This window comes from Saccopteryx bilineata, chromosome X, assembly GCF_036850765.1.
Source record: "Saccopteryx bilineata isolate mSacBil1 chromosome X, mSacBil1_pri_phased_curated, whole genome shotgun sequence".
Classification (NCBI taxonomy): domain Eukaryota; kingdom Metazoa; phylum Chordata; class Mammalia; order Chiroptera; family Emballonuridae; genus Saccopteryx; species Saccopteryx bilineata.
The window spans coordinates 120,798,235-120,816,483 of NC_089502.1; the positions used below are offsets into that span (position 1 = coordinate 120,798,235).

The 18,249-nt window shown below is 41.7% G+C and overlaps 1 protein-coding gene across 9 annotated transcripts in view; it reads left to right on the forward strand.

Moving 5' to 3' along the window:
* Positions 1–18,249, forward strand: part of DMD (dystrophin) — a 2,360,554-nt gene that overhangs the window by 2,199,926 nt on the left and 142,379 nt on the right. For all 9 annotated transcript variants that reach the window (XM_066250305.1, XM_066250306.1, XM_066250308.1 and 6 more), the window contains one exon: positions 5,085–5,146. In XM_066250305.1, the coding sequence (XP_066106402.1) occupies positions 5,085–5,146 (62 nt within the window). The remainder of the gene's footprint in view (positions 1–5,084; positions 5,147–18,249) is intronic.

The window sequence follows — 18,249 nt, forward strand, 5'->3', positions numbered from 1 at the left end:
AGTTGAATTTGAAGTTAAGTTTGACGCTTAAATCGAAAGGGTTTAGTTGCCCGAGGGAGGCATTTATTAATTATAAAAAGCTTTAACATGAAAAAAATCCATTTAAGTGGCAAACCAAAGTCTATAAGCAAAATTGACATTTTTCCGTGGCCAACAAGCTCTTCCTGGTCTCTCTGCTTCCGTCTCCCTCCCACCTGTCCTTGTCACCCCTCATCACCCTTTCCCTTTTTCTAGATTTTTAAAAAATTTCCTTGTGCCAAATCCCGTTTGGAGAATACAGTTGTTCTTGGAGAAGCTGGAAGAGCAAATGAAACAACACGGTTATATGAAAGGTCTCTGACCCTTGATCACTGTAGAATTGGGTTCAGTCATCATTGTTTGATCTTGGATTGGACACGACCCTGAAGTGAAATTGCTTTGGCCAAAGTTGAGGGTGGGTAGGAATTAAGCCCGAAAAGCAAATAGAACCGAAGACAAGTAACAGCTGGAACAGTCACCCATGCAATCATCTTTGCCCTGGCTTGAACCAAGCAGGATGAAATGCTAAATATCCTAGGGTAAAGAAATGGGGACTAGAATAGGATTTCTGATGCTTTGATTGACACCCACCCCTCTCAACCCCCTCCCTACAGTAGCAGAAACTTTGAAATATATTTTCCCATTCCCACCCTGCCAGTATCCCAGCAATGCAAGCCAAGTTCAACATTCAGCATGCAAATGCCAAGGTTCCTCTAGAAAAAGAGTCTGATCCCCAGATTAAAGGGAAATGATTTTGTGTGTGGATCAATGGCCTCCAGATTATATATGAAGCCAAACTCTAATCCTCTGCAAATCGCAAGAGAACGCTACCTTTTTATCCCACTGCCTAGCGAAGAGTTTCTTCTCTGGGAAGTAATGGGAAGATATATTTAAAGAGAAAAAAAAAGACAACTGTTTGGAATATTTTCAGTACCAAATAACAGTGGTGGCAGAAGAAATCTTATTTTAATTAGGCAACTGCCATTTCCGGAGAGAGCAGTAGAAATTTGTTACTTTTTATAAGTGTTTAATGTTTGTTTTTAAGAACCTAAAAAAGCAATTTCAATAAGTCTGATTATTCCAGCACTGACAGCAGGAACAGCTCTGAGGCGGTTATAATAACCTTGCACACTACTTGAAACTGAAGAAGGTGAGAGAAAATTTAAATTGTATGGTAGGAAATTAGGTCAGCCCTGGGCTCAGTAGGGTAATTCTTTAATTTCTTATTATTGACAAGTAGGTGTTGCCAGGGTCTTTTGTCACATCCAGTGATTTTGTATTTTAATTTGCATCAGGTCCCTGTTACGGCCTCAATGAAAAGGGAAAAGAGAGATTATTAGAGTTTGTACATAGTAAAAAAAGGGGGAAGTCAGAGTTTGAAGGCTGTTCTGAGAGGCATATCTGATGCCAGGCTCTGGAACCAGCAGGGCCAAAAGCAATAACATTTTTTAAAGATGTGAAGAGTGTTTTAAGGATTACGTGTGAAGCCGGTCTCTGTGTTCATGTGTACGTAGAATTTTGATCTATGTTGAGCCTGATTGTTGTCAAGGAAGACTGAACAAAGATGTTCCCACTAACTAACGTGGGAACTGGTTTCCGAATTTCCTTTCTGGCTGGGCAGCGGTGTATGAGGAGTGTGTTTCCCATATGAAAAGTGAAGTGCAGCAAGGCGACAGTTACCAAAAATAGTGCCACCCGCCCTTCCACCACCACTGCCGCCCCTGCACAGCATATTTTTCTGTACTGTCTGTGTGTCCCAGGTAAACCCGGGCTGCTGCCCCTGGAGTTCCTGAGCATTCGCTACTGTTGTTGAAGACAGATAAAGAGTGATAAACAGAGCTGTAAAATCCTGTAAGGTACAAGTTGGATATGTTCTACAGATCTGTGTTGAGCAGATCATCCTGTCCATGATCATTTTTCCTATCTACAGTGTTTGGGGGTCGGAGGGGGTTCAACATTGTATCATTAGGGCTTTGAATTCACAGCACATTGCAAATACCCACATGCAGTGAAATGAATACTTGGTTCATCATAGAGTTACCAAAAAATCTGGTCCTTTCAGCTATGTTACTAATCACTTTTAGCATTAAATGATTTAAAAAGGGCTTTTTTCTAGTTTTGAGGTTTAGTCACACTCTTTTTTTCTTCTTTCCACTGTGCTCACTTCTTTTGCTTGGTGCTGGTTTGCAATTGAAGTGAGACAAAGATTACAAAGGTGAAATATAAATCTGTTTTTTCTAGTTACTCTGTGTGGCTTAAAAAGAAAAAGATGGCGTGTTGGAGGGGAAGGAGGTAAACGACCATCGGCTTTTGGATCTACCTGAGGTCATTTATCTAGGTTGGACAAGTCCCTCAGAATCGCAGGTACTTGGAGAATGAGTACCTAGAGAGGGCTGGTATCGGGTAACACACGAGGCGGGGAGAGAATCAAGCCTTTACATTTCTTCCATCTTCCAGTAAAGAAAATTTCAGTGTAGCTGGGGACTGTTGGATTAAAACAATTTTTTTTCTGAAATCCTTTTCATAATTTTAACCACTGGAATCAATTCCGTAACTGAAGGTAGAAATGTAAGTATGTCCACAGTCAGGGTGGGATTATTGGAGGGAGGGGGTGGCACGAAGCCCTCCTTCACTGCGGGGGGTTCTCCTGCCACTGGTGTGCCATTTTCCCTGGGCTGTTGCCATTGTATTTCTTGCCCAAGTTCCTCTGATTTGAAGAAGTCCATTACAGATGGTGGCTTTTCAGAGTGGGTCTCTCTGTCTGGTTGGGTTTGTCAGCTCAGATGAGGCATTTTTTTCTGCCCATCCACTGAAGAGGCAACAGCCCTCCCACAGGTCATGGCAAGGGAATGCTAATAGTCCTCATTGTGTGTAATAACGGCCTGGCCTGGACGTGTAGACACACGTGTTTTTCTTCCTCGCTTCCTCCCTGGTGCTCACATATGCGTGGCCTTTGGAAATGCAGAGGTCTAAATGCAGGGTGGTCTGGTAGCAGGTAACCTTTCCTGCTGGGCACTTGTGTGTGGAATTGCACCATTAGGCACTTTCCGAGCTAAAGAGAACACTCGAGAACCAGCCACACTTTTTCCACGAATCTGCCAGCTGCAGCCTCCCTGTGCTGTGCATGTGAAGTACCGGTCCTGCCTACCTCTGGTCCAGACCGGAAATCAGTGTGGTCCAGGGGGTTCCGAAAACCCCCTGAGGCGTGGACTGCAACTCCCGCTCTCCTTGCCCTTTCAGACTTGGATGTTATTCTGGTGACATTTCCGCTACTGAGAAGCCCCTGTCACACTCTTCAAATGTGACTTGTCTCTGAGGAAAAGTAAAACAGAAATGAACATGTTTGGAAAAGACTGAGACAGCCCTTCCGAGTGAACATTCTCTTGTAAATTTCTTCCAGTAGCCTTCCCTGTTCACTGAATGGGAAATATCGGCCTGCCACTCTTTTAGGTTCAGGGACTTTCTGCATGTTTTTGTGACATGATCGTATTTTATTTATCAAACCACAATAATGGTTTCTCTTAATTTTTTTCTTATTGATTGATTTCAGAGAAAGGGAAAGAGAAACATCAACTTGTTCTTCCACTTATTTATGCATTCACTGGTTGATTCTTGTATGTGCCCTGACTGGGGATTGAACTCGTAACCTTGGTATATCAGGATGATGCTTTAACCAGCTGAGCCACTTGGCTAGGGCAAATGTTTCTCCTTTTTGTTTATTTTTTTTAAAAAACACAAGTAAATTGCAGTGGGTGTTGGTTTTGCTCTCTACAAAGTGTCTTAGGCTTGGCTGGCTTACTTATGTTATAATCAACTGATAAAAGGGTTGCTTTTGGTGGGCACGAATCTGGGAGCCACGTAATAACAAAACAGACCACGGATTGAACACTAGAAGGTGAAGGTGCCTGTTACTTATTTATATCAATCAATCCAGGTGAGCAGGCTTGCCCCATATTTCATAGCTAGTAGGGCACAGAGCCAGAATCCAACCCTAAGATTTCAAACCTATGCTGAGGTCGCTCGACATTGTTCCCTTCCCGAACTCCTTTTTCTATGTGAGGCCTCTGTACTTTCTGCTCCCCTTGAGGTGTCCACATTGAAGCTGTTTCTCTCCTTTCCATCCCCACCCTCCCCCCAAAGGTTATGAATAGGCTCCAAGCCGAGCACCGCAATATCATTCATGGCTGCATTTTACTGTATCAAAGCCAGTCATGTAATCCCTAAAAACTGGAAATACGATGCTATGGTGATTTATGTAGATGGGCCAAAGTAAGGAAAAGTATATGTAGTTATCTCTCACGGGTTTATTCATGTAATTGAAGGAGAAACAAGGGTGTTTTGTTCTTTTTTTTTTTTTTTTTTTTTGTGGCAGGAGCTGATAGCCGGCAACCACACTTAAGCTAAACTTCAAGAAATGGAAGAGAGCTGTGAATGCTTCATTCAGGTCCAAGGGACTATAGGAAAAGGTGTAGTGGTATACAGCATACCGATTTAAAAAGCCATTCTGAAAGGAATGGGAAGAGGGAAGGTATGATATATTAGTCGAGCAATGGATGTACCTTAAGCTGAAATGAAATACAGCTATCATGGATGGGAGATCTGGATACAGAAAAGAAAGAGTAATAGAAAAATGTAAGGGGCCATTAAAGCAAATGAGAGTGAGGAGGTTTATTTATGAAACTAAGGTCCAGTATCTCGGGTTGACAGAGTTGAATAACACTCGTCAGTATCCTTTCTGAATGTTCCCCATTGGACAGGTGAAGCAATCCTGATTTCCAATTATTGATTGCATAACAAGGTCATTGTATTACAGCAGAAGTGCACCTGACCTGTGGGTGCACAAAAGAAACATTCTGGTTACCAAATAACGTTCCTATTGCTTTTACCTTTGAAAGCCAAGGCAGGGGCTTCTCTGCTTGTAAGATAAACATTCTACAGTACACATGAAAGTCCTTTGAAGTACAGATGTGGAATAATTCAGAAGCAAACCAGGCCTTTTTCTTTCCTCCTTTTTTCCACTACCCATTATAAATTCTAAAGTCTCTCTTTGTATTTTTATATTTTAGCCACGAGACCCAAACAACTTGCTGGGACCATCCAAAAATGACAGAGCTCTACCAGTCTTTAGGTAAGGACACGGCCATGTTTCTTCCCGGGTAAATGACAGATGACTTTTAGCATAGAGCACATTGTACTGTGCAAATCATTTGTTGTCTTAATATATACCACTAGATTGTTTAAAAGGCGAACCTGACTCCTATCTCAAATTGACTATCAGCTTGCTTTTTTTCAGAGCTTCCTTAAAAGTAAATTTTAGAATGCCATTGATTCCTGAAAATTCAGTGTATTTGAGTGGGCCAAAAGGTCTTTGTAGTTTTCTTTGCTGCCTTTTATAAAAGGATGGAAAAAATATAATACTTACAATTTATGGCAATCTCCCACATACAAGGCACACACGCACACACCACGAAAGAAAGCTGTTTCGAGTTGCTCTTATTGATTTCTTCCCTGCAAAACCGTTTTGTGAAACCACGAACGTTGTGTGAAGCTGTTTTCTCCAGCCTTTCCAGTGCTTGTACCGTATTTCCCCATGTATAAGATGCACCTTCCCCCGCTCCGAAAAATTTGGAGTCTAAAACCAGGTGTATTTTATTTTTTCTGTATTTTTCTGGCCAGAAACGGGGAGAGACAGTCAGACAGACTCCCGCATGCGCCCAACCGGGATCCACCCAGCACGCCCACCAGGGGGCGACGCTCTGCCCCTCCGGGGCATTGCTCTGTTGCGACCAGAGCCACTCTAGCGCCTGGGGCAGAGGCCGAGGAGCCATCCCCAGTGCCCAGGCCATCTTTGCTCCAGTGGAGCCTTGGCTGCGAGAGGGGAAGAGAGAGACAGAGAGGAAGGAGAGGGGGAGGGGTGGAGAAGCAGATGGGCGCTTCTCCTGTGTGCCCTGGCCAGGAATCGAACCCGGGACTTCTGCCCGCCAGGCTGACGCTCTACCACTGAGCCAACCGGCCAGGGCCCTAAAACCGAGTGAATTTTATACAGTGATTGTAGATTTTTTTTTACTTACATTTCCCGCTTTTTTGCGTGGATGAGAAGTTATATGAATTTTATGATGAATAAAACTTGAGTTCAATAACTTTATGCAATACATTGATTTTTTTCAAATTTCAGGCCTCAAAATTAAGGGGCGTCTTACACGTGGGTGCGTCTTATACATGGGGAAACATGGTAATTCCTATGCCTGTCAGGTCATCTGTGTGAACATGGAAATGACTTCTCTCCTGTGGCTTGTTCTGTGTTGGTGTGAGAGCCTGACAGTTCTTTCTCCCCTTATCACTTGGAAGTCTTTTTAAACAGATACACAGCCTCTCAATAAGGGGAAAGCAGTCCTTTTCATGATTGAGGAGAGCCCACTCTATACCGTTTCAGTTCCGTCTGGAATAATCTGAAATGAATTCTGTCGCATTATAACTAGTTGTTGGTTTTAATTAAAAAAAAATAGTCGCTGCTTCTCTACTACTAAAATATTTAAGCCTGCCTCTTTTGTGAATGGATGTATTTACAGATAAAAACACATGACGTGAACTCTTTGGGTTTCAAGTTACAGGACAAAGCCCTTGGGAATGAGGATGTGGAAACATAACTTCTGTATACGTAAATGTGTGTAGAGCATGTATGTGTCTGTCTGTAGCTCTTACTGCCTTTCTCTTGTAGGTTTCCATTGGTTATTGAATTGCAGCTATAGAAACATTAAGGAATGGGCTATGAGATATTAGCCAAAAAAAGAGTTTTTCTTAAAATTTTCCACTTATAAATGATTCACGTTCCTTCTAGAAAATCTGGAAACTACAAATAAAAAGGATGGAAAAGAAAAGTCACATAACCCTACCCAGACATATCTATTGCATTTCAAGGAATATTTTGTCACTTCAGTCTAGCGATGAGTGTGTCTCTGTGTGTGTGCACGTACATAAGTACACGCACACGCCTTTTAAAATGTAAAGAAAACTGGGATCAGCTAAATTTGAAGTGCTAAGCCTTCAGCCGTTACAGAATATTTCTGGCTTATGATGCGGCAGCGCTGAGACCACAGGTGGGAAACTTGAATGCTTATATTTTGGCAAATGAGAAAACGAAGCAGTCATCTGAAGTGGGCTGTGGCCATGCAGGAGGAGCTGGTCATCCCAGCCTGCTGCTCTTGGGACTTCGGATTTTTCAAGAGAAACTAGGAATCTGTCAATAAAGAGCTAATTTAATCTTGTTTGTAGGCCTCCTGATCATAACTTTGGGTTATATAGACTCAGTCCATTCCTAATTTCCACTCGAATCACAGTGCTCTCTAGTTGTAATCTTTGAATTGACTTTTATTTTTAAATTATTATTATTATAGAGTGAATACTGTTTCATAGTTTTTAAATTTAAAAATATACACAAGCCCTTGCCAGAAAGCTCCGTTGGTTAGAGCCTGGTCCCGAAGCGCAAGACTGCCGGCTCGATCCCCAGTCAGGGCACATACAGGACTCGATTGAAGTTTTCTTCCCTCCCTCTCTCCCTCTCTCCTTCTCATCCTCTCTCACTGAAATCAATAAAGAAAAATTAAAAATACAGCCTGACCTGTGGTGGCACAGTGGATAAAGTGTCGACCTGGAAACGCTGGTTCGAAACCCTGGGTTTGCCTGGTCAAGGCACATATGGGAGCTGATGCTTCCTGCTCCTCCCTTCATTTCTCTCTCTTCCTCTCTCTCTCCTTTCTAAAATGAATAAATAAAAAGTATTAAAAGAAAAAAAATTAAATGAAACATATATACACAAGCTAACAAATAAAAAAGAAAAGATAAATCCATCTATAACCCACCTCTTAAGAGTTAACTAACATTTAATAATCTAGTAGGCATCTTTAAAAATTTTTCATACATACCTTTTTACAAAAGCTTGATCATTCTGTTTTATAACCGGCTTTTGTTTTCACCTAAAAGTAGCCATCTTTCCATTTCAGCTACTTTGTAACGGGAAATCACAAATATGGTTGATAAAAAGCTAATTGTGAACTGTCAATGAATAGGTGTTTGTTCCTTCAATAGGGACTAAATACACTTTGATCCTATTCCTAAAGTTATCTCAGCAGGTTGAGTGTGTGATAATCCAGCATGATTTGTAACCTTGGGCAAATCACCTGACTTTGGAACGTAATGGAATTTTACAGTTGCTGGAAATTTAGAGCTCATTTATTATACATTTTTTCTTGGATGAAATCAACTTTGTTGAGATAATTTACATAAAATAAAATGCAACCATCATACATGTGTGGTTAATTGCAACCCCCTTTTTATTCTGTTTTGCTATCCTGAAAACAGACATTTTGGAAATGAAATGAACTAGGTGTTCAATTGTTTTTCAGCTTTGAGAGCTAACATTCCCGTATCTTCGTTACAATCACATATTACTTTTAGCCAGTGGTGACTCATCGTATAACGTGTCCATTTATTGATGTATGCTGTGTATGCTGAACATGGAACATGTCAGCAGCTACAGTGCATGGTGGACAGTATCCACTGTCGTATGTCACAGGGAAGTGACATCAGGAGCACAGCAAGCATTATCAAGACTACACAGCTGTAAGGGTTACATTGACATTTTCCCTGGATCTTCTGTTATTTTTACTTCTCTCATTGAATTTAACTTAGTAAAGTATGTCCATGTAGCTGACTGTGTACCTGCTACAAATATGTATACATTGATAGACAGTGACTTGAGTGGTATTTGTGGAACATTTCTTTTTTTTTTTTTTTTTTTTTAAATTTAAAGTCTTTTTTTTTTTTTTTTTAATTTTTTATTTATTTATTCATTTTAGAGAGGAGAGGGAGAGACAGAGAGAGAGAGAGAGAGGAGAGACAGAGAGAGAGAAGGGGGGAGGAGCTGGAAGCATCAACTCCCATATGTGCCTTGACCGGGCAAGCCCAGGGTTTTGAACCGGCAACCTCAGCATTTCCAGGTCGACGCTTTATCCACTGCGCCACCACAGGTCAGGCCAGTGTGGAACATTTCTAGCAATAGTATGGTGGGTTCTTTTTTTTTTCTTTTTTTTAATTTTAATTTTATTTTTTTTACAGAGAGTGAGTCAGAAAGAGGGATAGACAGGGACAGACAGACAGGAACGAAGAGAGATGAGAGGCATCAATCATTAGTTTTTCATTGCACATTGCAACACCTTAGTTGTTAATTGATTGCTTTCTCATATGTGCCTTGACTGCGGGCCTTCAGCAGACCGAGTAACCCCTTGCTGGAGCCAGCGACCTTGGATTCAAGCTGGTGGGCTTTTTGCTCAAACCAGATGAGCCTGCGCTCAAGCTGGCGACCTTGGGGTCTCGAACCTGGGTCCTCTGCATTCCAGTCCGACGCTCTATCCACTGCGCCACTGCCTGGTCAGGCGTATGGTGGGTTCTTAGCTGGTAGGCTGCCCTCCTTCCACTATGGCCAGGTGCACATGGGATGGTTAATTTGTTATGTGTCTATGTCCCTAAGATAAAAATAGAAAAGAAACAGGGTTTCTTTTTAGTTTGTTATGCTTGTTGTTGTTTTTTTTATAGATTGGCTTCTATTTTTCCTCAAGAGGTATCCATCCCTTTAGGTCTAAGTTGCTATTTTGAGCTGGATGAAATGGTTGGAAGCCTTCAATTGCATTCAATTCATGAAGAGGTATCGTGGAAGCCAAACTGGTGTTGTCTGGTGTGTTACATGTTTTCGACCAAACTTAGTAGGTCCCTCTCCTAACAACCTGCACCTGTCCTCGGTGACATGTTGAAAATACCAAGACATGACCTCTCCCCACCATACCCCCCTACACATTTCAGACCCATCCCTGCTGCGGAAGCTGCGCTGGTTCACAACAGGAATGAAATGTTACACTGTCCTAAATCTGCCCTCTTCGGAGCGGCTTTCCACACTCTAATTTGCCAAGATCCCCAACCAGCCTGTTCAACACGTTCTGTTACCTTGCTCCCAAAAACATTCAAGTGTTCCCTCAACCTGTGGTCTGCACAGCACAGTATCATAAGCCAGGTCCTTTGTAAGGACTGCGAAGTAGCACTTGAACATTAACGGACGGGAGGCTGCGATGTTACAGTACTTGAAATGGGAATATTGGAGATCTCTAGCTCACAGCATTCCAGCTGATTTTCCCCAGTTTTCTACAATGGATTTTTATTATTTACAGTTACGTATTTAGCAGAGAAGTTTCATCATCAGAACTTTCTACCCCATTCTTCAGTGTCCTGACAGTTGTAATTCACTAACCAGTGAGCACCTATGACAGAAAAGTTACCGTCGGCCCCACCCACACTTGCGCGCGTGCACGTGTACACACACAAACATGTATACAGAATTTATGTTTAAGTACCCTGATTTCCATAGACCAGGGGTTGGGAACCTATGGCTCGCGAGCCAGATGTGGCTCTTTTGATGGCTGCATCTGGCTCACAGACAAATCTTTTTTTTTTTTTTGGTTTGTTTGGGGTTTTTTTTGTATTTTTCTTTTTTTTTGTATTTTCCTGAAGCTGGAAACGGGGAGGCAGTCAGACAGACTCCCACATGCGCCCGACCAGGATCCACCCGGTACGCCCACCAGGAGGCGATGCTCCGCCCACCCGGGGCTCTGCTCTGTCATGACCAGAGCCACTCTAGCGCCTGGGACAGAGACCAAGGAGCCATCCCAAGCGCCCGGGCCATCTTTGCTCCAATGGAGCCTCGGCTGTGGGAGGGGAAGAGAGAGAAAGAGGAAGGAGAGGGGGAGGGGTGGAGAAGCAGATGGGCGCCTCTCCTGTGTGCCCTGGCCGGGAATCGAACCCGGGACTTACGCACACCAGGCCGACACTCTACCACTGAGCCAACCAGCCAGGGCCTTTTTTTGTATTTTTCTGAAGTTGGAAACGGGGAGGCAAACAGACTCCCGCACGCGCCCGACCGGGATCCACCCGGCATGCCCACCAGGGGGCAGTCCACCCGGCATGCCCACCAGGGGGCGATGCTCTGCCCATCTGGGGCGTCGCTCTCTTGCAATGAGAGCCATTCTAGCGCCTGGGGCAGAGGGCAAGGAGCCATCCTCAGTGCCCAGGCCAACTTTGATCCAATGGAGCCTTGGCTGCGGGAGGGGAAGAGAGAAACAGAGAGAAGGAGAGGGGGAAGGGTGGAAGAGCAGATGGGCACTTCTCCTGTGTGCCCTGGCCAGGAATCGAACCTGGGACTCCACGCCAGGCCGACGCTCTACCACTGAGCCAACCAGCCTGGGCCGGCAAATCTTTAATAAAAAAAATAATAACATTAAAAACATAAAACATTCTCATGAATTACAATGTATTCATTTCCTACTGCTCATGTTCATGGTTGTGGGTCAGGACAACACCAAATTTTTATTGGATATTTGGATAATGCGTAATGTACACGGGTCATTGTATGGCTCTCACGGAATTACATTTTAAAATATGTGGTGTTCATGGCTCTCTCAGCCAAAAAGGTTCCCAACCCCTGCCATAGACTCTCTCAGGTAAATTTAAATACAGAGATCTTCTCATGCGTTTTCCTCTCTAAATAGCTTCATTTACAAAAAAGCAACTTAAAACTTTTTAGTGGTAGAGAAGACGCGGCTAGCTCTTTTGAATTAAAAAATGTAAAAGAAAATTCATTTCAGATTCTCAACAGATCTAAAAGGTTTTCATTTTTGAGAGAGCTTTTATCAAATGTTAAGAAGTATTTGTTCTTCTCTTAGTTTTAGGCTACATCCCCATTAAAAAAAATTCCAAGTTGTGAGGGGAAAAAATTTCTCAGGCTCCCACACAAACACACAACAGAGCATCGTAAAGAAATAATTTAAATGTTTATGAAGACAACCTGACAATCATTAGGAATTTGAACACTGGAAGGCTTCCAGAAAATTTTTTACAAAACATTAACGGTTTGGCAGAAGCATTGTCTTGTTTTTACAAGAAAGAAATTGATAAGAATAACTCAAAAACAGTTTTCTTTCAACATTTTTCTCTGGCTACCCTCACTGTGGTGGGGTAAATGGCATATAAAAAACAAAGTTCTCATATCTTTAAAATGAGGGTATCAGATAAAATTGTCTTAAAAGTTTTGTTTATTTTTCTCTTTCATCGGGATCAGGTGAGGCAGGTTGCTTCCAAAACTTTCTGTGAGCGTAATTTTTCAAGACATACCTTTGGCTGACCCTGCAAACAAATGGGTTTCTAAACGTTTAATTATCCCCTACTTTTTTAAACGTGCATTCTGGGAAAACAAACAATAGGAGGATTATTCTGCCACCCATTTGTGTCTTACATGCAGAGGGAGACAAGTAGAAGGCTCTGGGGATATTTCCCACAAGCCCACTGGGCTGCCATTTGTGACTGAGAAGGCATATTCTTCGTTGTTTCTTTGAAGTAGTAATGTGCTCACTTCATGAGGGGAATGTCAGGTTTCTTTTAGCATCTTTGCAAATGGAATGGAAAGATTGTCGTTCTAACAGGTTATCTTGGTGATTTAAAACCCAAAGCTCTCTGAGGCTCCACAAGGCATTTACAAAGTCAGTTTATGTTAGTAACATGCTCTGGAATTTATTTTTGAAATATTTACATAGTATTGATTTATGTGAAGTGCCATTCTACGATTAAAAGCTGTCATTTCCTCAGAATTTATGTCTAGGTTCTTAAGTTCATTGCTGAAACTAAATCAAGATTTCTTAAAAAGCCCTCCCCACATATATAATATGTGCTGCTTAAAAAATACTTAGAGTATTTCTTAGTCTTATTGTGGGTATATTAATTACAAATACAGGAAAATCTTTTTAATGTTTATTTTATTGGTTTTAGAGAGAGGGGAAGGGAGAGAGACAGGAACATCTGGTCCTGTCTGTGTCCTGACCAGGGATTGAACTGGCAACCTCTGTGCTGCTGGATGATGCTCTAGCCAAGTGAACTGTCCAGCCAGGGCGCAGATATTATACAATAAAATCTTTATGGGGAGCCCTCCACGGCTCCTTTCTGAACTACAATGTGAGGTGTTTATATTTGTGATACCAGCAGTACAGCCCAGAAATAGCAGTTTGCAAAGGAGACACTTAGGTAAAAACAGAATAACATGGATAGAGAATCAGTAGGCTCAGAAGGTTAGCTGACTTTATTTCAAGCTGTTTACTAAAATCTGATACGCTGTATTATCTGACATGGTTTAACGCAGTTTCCGGTTCCTTCATGGAAGCCGCTTTACCCGTCAGTCTTTTTCTCTAGGGGTACTGGTTCTCCTGAAGTTCTGGCATTCTGTGGAAGGCTCGAGCCCCTCTTAGCAATTGCCCATGTTTTGGAACTCACTATTCGTGACGTTCACCAGAATGAAGCCAAAGCTCTAAATCTGCCAAAATGGACTTATGGATGTTTTAGGAATTCTCAGGGAAAGTGATCTTGTGATTTGAAGGCAGTGCATCAGCACGTGGCCCTGAACCTCACGCCTGTTGCCCGAGAAGAGCTTCAGAATGTTAACATGAGGGTTAAAGTGTAGGGTCTGCTGGGTCTGAGGCTGGTGTGATTCTTCAGCGGTGTTGGGTAAGAGGACTAGGTAAGTCCCAGTTAAAGGCAAGAAGCTAAGAGCTTCTTCAAGATGCATGAATATTGTTATTGAGAAATGGTTGCACCTGTCAAGATAGAGTTAGAAACACCGCCGTAGAAATCCTGTACCTGTGTCCTCAGTTTGCCAAGAGGAAGGGGAATAAATAAGCTTATTCTCCTCTTTTGATAGGCTTCCTACATTCCATTAAGTATTCCCTCCTGAGGATGCTCTACGATTAGGGACAGTGGGATTCCGAACGCTGATGAATTCCTTTTGCATCGGGAGCTGGTCCTATTGCTTTTCTCAGCATATTTTGTAAACTAAACTGTTCTTGACTAAGCTACTCAATATTTATCACATTCATTTCCTTGTCTCTTGTTCTAGTTCCTTAAGTATTGCTAAGTATTAAAACCTGCCTTTCGATTTTTCACTGGCATGATGCCTTGAGCTGGAAAGAAGATCTAAATTCAGATCCCAGCTTGGGTGCGACCTTGAGCTAGTCCTTTGCTTTCTATTGGTCTTAGATTTCTGACTTACCAGGCTGGGCAGTGATCTTCCATCTCTAAATGTAACTTCTGCCTAGATTAGGGCTTGGTTTTATGAATGCTATACCCAACTCTCCAGTTTTTCCTTGTCACCACCAGCCTGGAAGAAACGAATACTAGGATCTTCAAATTTATAATAATTGCATTTTCATTTGTGTAGCCATTTACAGTGTGCAAAGAGCACAGAAATAACTGGATTTGATCCTTACCCGGCGGTAAATTAGGTATATAGCTGGTATACAGCCCGAATTGTCTTATCAATTTTAGTTTCAGATCTGTCCTGCCAACTTTTGAGTAGACTTCCTGTTTTTGATTTGGAAAATAATGCTACTCTATCAGTGGGTCGGGCAACTATATATATTTTTTCTTTCTATTTGGACTTGAACAGGCTGAGGCTCAAGACTTGCTTTGACATATTCATACTGACATACGGGTACAAGATACCAACTCCAGAGCACACATTGTATGGCTGCTGGTTCACTGTTCTCTAAGGAATATCCATTACTCGTAGTTTGATTTATAAAAGTGCTTTATCAGCGTAATTAAGCTATGGAATCTCAAATGACGCTCTTTATTCCCTAGCTGACAAAGTTAGCACGGGAGATTTACTCAGATTTGCAAAATAGAAGACATAAGACATTAAGGCTGTTATAAATGTTCTTCCTTTCCTTCTATCCTGCTTATAGGAGAGAAAAGAAAAATAACCTGCTCTTTTAACTTGAGTTAGGATCAATTGATTTTCCCCATTTGTAAAATAGAAATGTAACCTTCAAATCAAAATTGATGGCATTTTACTGGAATATTCTTTTAGGATATTTTTTTTCTTGTTCTAATAATGTGATTTAAAGCTTCTAATTGAAGAGCATAAATAAAGAGATATTTCTAAATTGCATCTTCCAAAGCGTATGTCAGAAGGAAACTCAGGATTCTCTCAGACTTAGATGGTGTACAATTTAAAAGGGTTGCCTAATCGTAGTTCAGTTGATCTAAATAACTGAGCAGCATTGAAGTTGCGCCTGCAGCTGTGGGGAACAAAGCGCTGGATATGGACAACTTCGTGTAGGTGAGTCTGCAGAAGACGGTTTTTGCACACGAAGTAAAGGCATCTAAAAATGTGTGCTCTTATTCAGACGGTTCCAGTATTTCTTTTTTAAGCACACAAGTCTGATTACCTCTGTGTGCCTCTCGGGAGCTGCAGCTTTGCTGGAAAGAGAGTCAGAACACTCACATAAAATAGTGAGTTTTTAAAGTTTGCATCCTCTACAGTAGTAATAAAATGACCTAAAAATATTCTGAAACTCTCTCCTATGACACAGTGGATGAATCATTCGCTTATTTCTGAATTGGTGATCCTCTGAGAATGTTTCCGAATCTGCCTCTTCACAGTCTCTACCCCTTGTATAACTCCAGGGAATTCTGTGGGCCCCCTCATAAATTGAAGCTTATGTAATTGGGGCACACATGAGTGTGTGAGTGTGTATGTGTACACACATATATTTACACATGTATTTTTTAATTTATTGATTTGAGAGAGAGAGAGAAACATCAGTGTGTTGTTCCCCTTATTTATTTATTTTTTTGTATTTTTCTGAAGCTGGAAATGGGGAGAGACAGTCAGAAAGACTCCCGCATGTGCCCAACCGGGATCCACCCAGCACGCCCACCAGGGGCGACGGTCTGCCCACCAGGGGGTGATGCTCTGCCCCTCCGGGGCGTTGCTCTGCCACAACCAGAGCCACTCTAGCGCCTGGGGCAGAGGCCAAGGAGCCATCCCCAGCGCCTGGGCCATCTTTGCTCCAATGGAGCTTGGCTGCGGGAGGGGAAGAGAGAGACAGAGAGGAAGGAGGGGGGGTGGAGAAGCAAATGGGTGCTTCTCCTATGTGCCCTGGCCGGGAATCAAAGGGAATCGAACCCGGGTCCCCCGCACGCCAGGCCAACGCTCTACCGCTGAGCCAACCGGCCAGGGCCTGTTCCCCTTATTTATGCATCATTCACTGGTTGATTCTTGTGTGTGCCCTGATCAGGGATCGAACCTGCAAAGTAAGCATATTGAGATGATGCTCTAACCAATTGAGCTACCCAGCCAGGGTTTTACGCACATATTTTTAATCAAGTGTTAATTTTGGTGGGAAAGTTATCAGTTTTATATTTTGCTTTCTAGTTTATTAAAGAAAATACCAGTTTTAGAGTGAGCTTCTCAGAATTTTTTTAAAACATACATTATGTCGCAGACTTTTAGATGGTCCTACTGGAACTGACTACCGTGCAGTCATACCACATTGAACTCAGTGCACAAGTTCAGTGAGGCTCGATCTGGTCTGCACTCCGTTCTGCGAGAGGAACCCACCAATCACGCATTTGGATGTGACGGCAGTGTTAAAGTGCTATAGAAGTTGCTTAATGTACTCCCAGTTTCCACCCTTGTGAAGGACCGTACTATGACTAGCACTGTTCTAGAGCACTTAATTTTTGAAAGTAGAAATGTCAACTCAAATCAAGTGACCTTGGGTGGGGAGAAGATAGTTAATTGACACCAAACAGGAATACCTAAAAAATGTTGTTTATGAGACATTTTAGTTTGCCAGGGGACGAGCCCAGGCAAAGGAGGAATCTTCTTTCTCATTTTGCAGCCCTTCTTAGCCATTATTTTGGGGTCAAAGTAACAGGCTCTCACTCTATTAGGAAAGTGGCGGGACCCCTTCTGCCTAATTGAATGCCTCCCCAACCCATGCATACATATAATATATAGAAAGTGATCATTTTCAAATACAAATTTGTTTTTATGCAGAATATAAAATGTAGTATGTATATATACTTTACATTATATGATTAATTCACTGGGGATCTGATTGATTTTACCGTGGCTTTACTATTGTCACTTTATGAGTTTAAGTTGGGTGGCAATGTGATGTAGCAGCAAACTAGTTTATTGACTTTGAGACTGGCAAGACATGAACTTGAATTCTGGCTCTGCCACCAGTTTCCAGTGGCCAAAGAATATAGAAGATAATGCCTCATAATAATAAAAATAGGGAATATCAATTAAGTTGTAGATTTTTTTTTCCAATTTGCTATTTTGGCAAAACCAGGTGAACTGCTATTCTGGAGTTAATTTTTGTCCTAAAAGGAATAACCAGTTGATGATCAGAAAGATAAGACTCTTAAAAGAAAGAGTCAATATGGACCTTGATTTAAATAAACAGGAAAGAAAACACTGAACACAATTTATGGGCTGCCCATTTATGATAAAAACTCTTAGCAAAGTGGGAATAGAAGGAACATACCGCAACGTAATAAAGGTCATATATGACAGACCCACAGCCAACATTACACTCAACTGGGAAAAACTAAAAGCATTTCCCTAAGGTCAGGAACAAGACAGGGATGTTCATTTCACCACTGTGATTCAATACAGTACTGGACGTCATAGCCACAGCAATCAGACAACAAGAAGAAATAAAGGCATCCAAATTAGAAAGGAGGAAGTAAAACTGTCATTATTTGCAGATGACATGATACCATATATAGAGAGAACCCTAAAGATTCCACCAAAATACTATTAGACCTGGTAAATGAATTCAGTGAAGTAGCAAGGTACAACATTAATACCCAGAAATCAGTTGCATTCTGATGCACCAATAATAAACTATCAGAAAGGGAAACTAACACTCCCATTGACAATTGCTTAAAAAAATTAAAATACTTAAGAAAAAAATTAACTAAAGTAGTTAAAGACCTGTACTTGGGAAATTATAAGACACTGAAGAAAGAAATTGAAGAAGATACAAACAAGTAGAAGCCTGTACCATGTTCAAGCATAGGAAGAATTAACATTATTAAAATGTTCATAATATCCAAAGCAATCTATAGACTTAATGTAGTTCCTATCAAGATACCAATGGCATAGTTCACAAAACTAGAACAAATACTCCAGAAATGTATGTGGAACCACAAAAGACTCTGAATAGCCACAGCAATCCTGAAAAAGAACAAAGTTGGAGGAATCACATGGCCTGATATCAAACTATACTACATGGCCATAGTAACCAAAACAGCCTGGTAGTGGCATAAGAACAGACATATAGATCA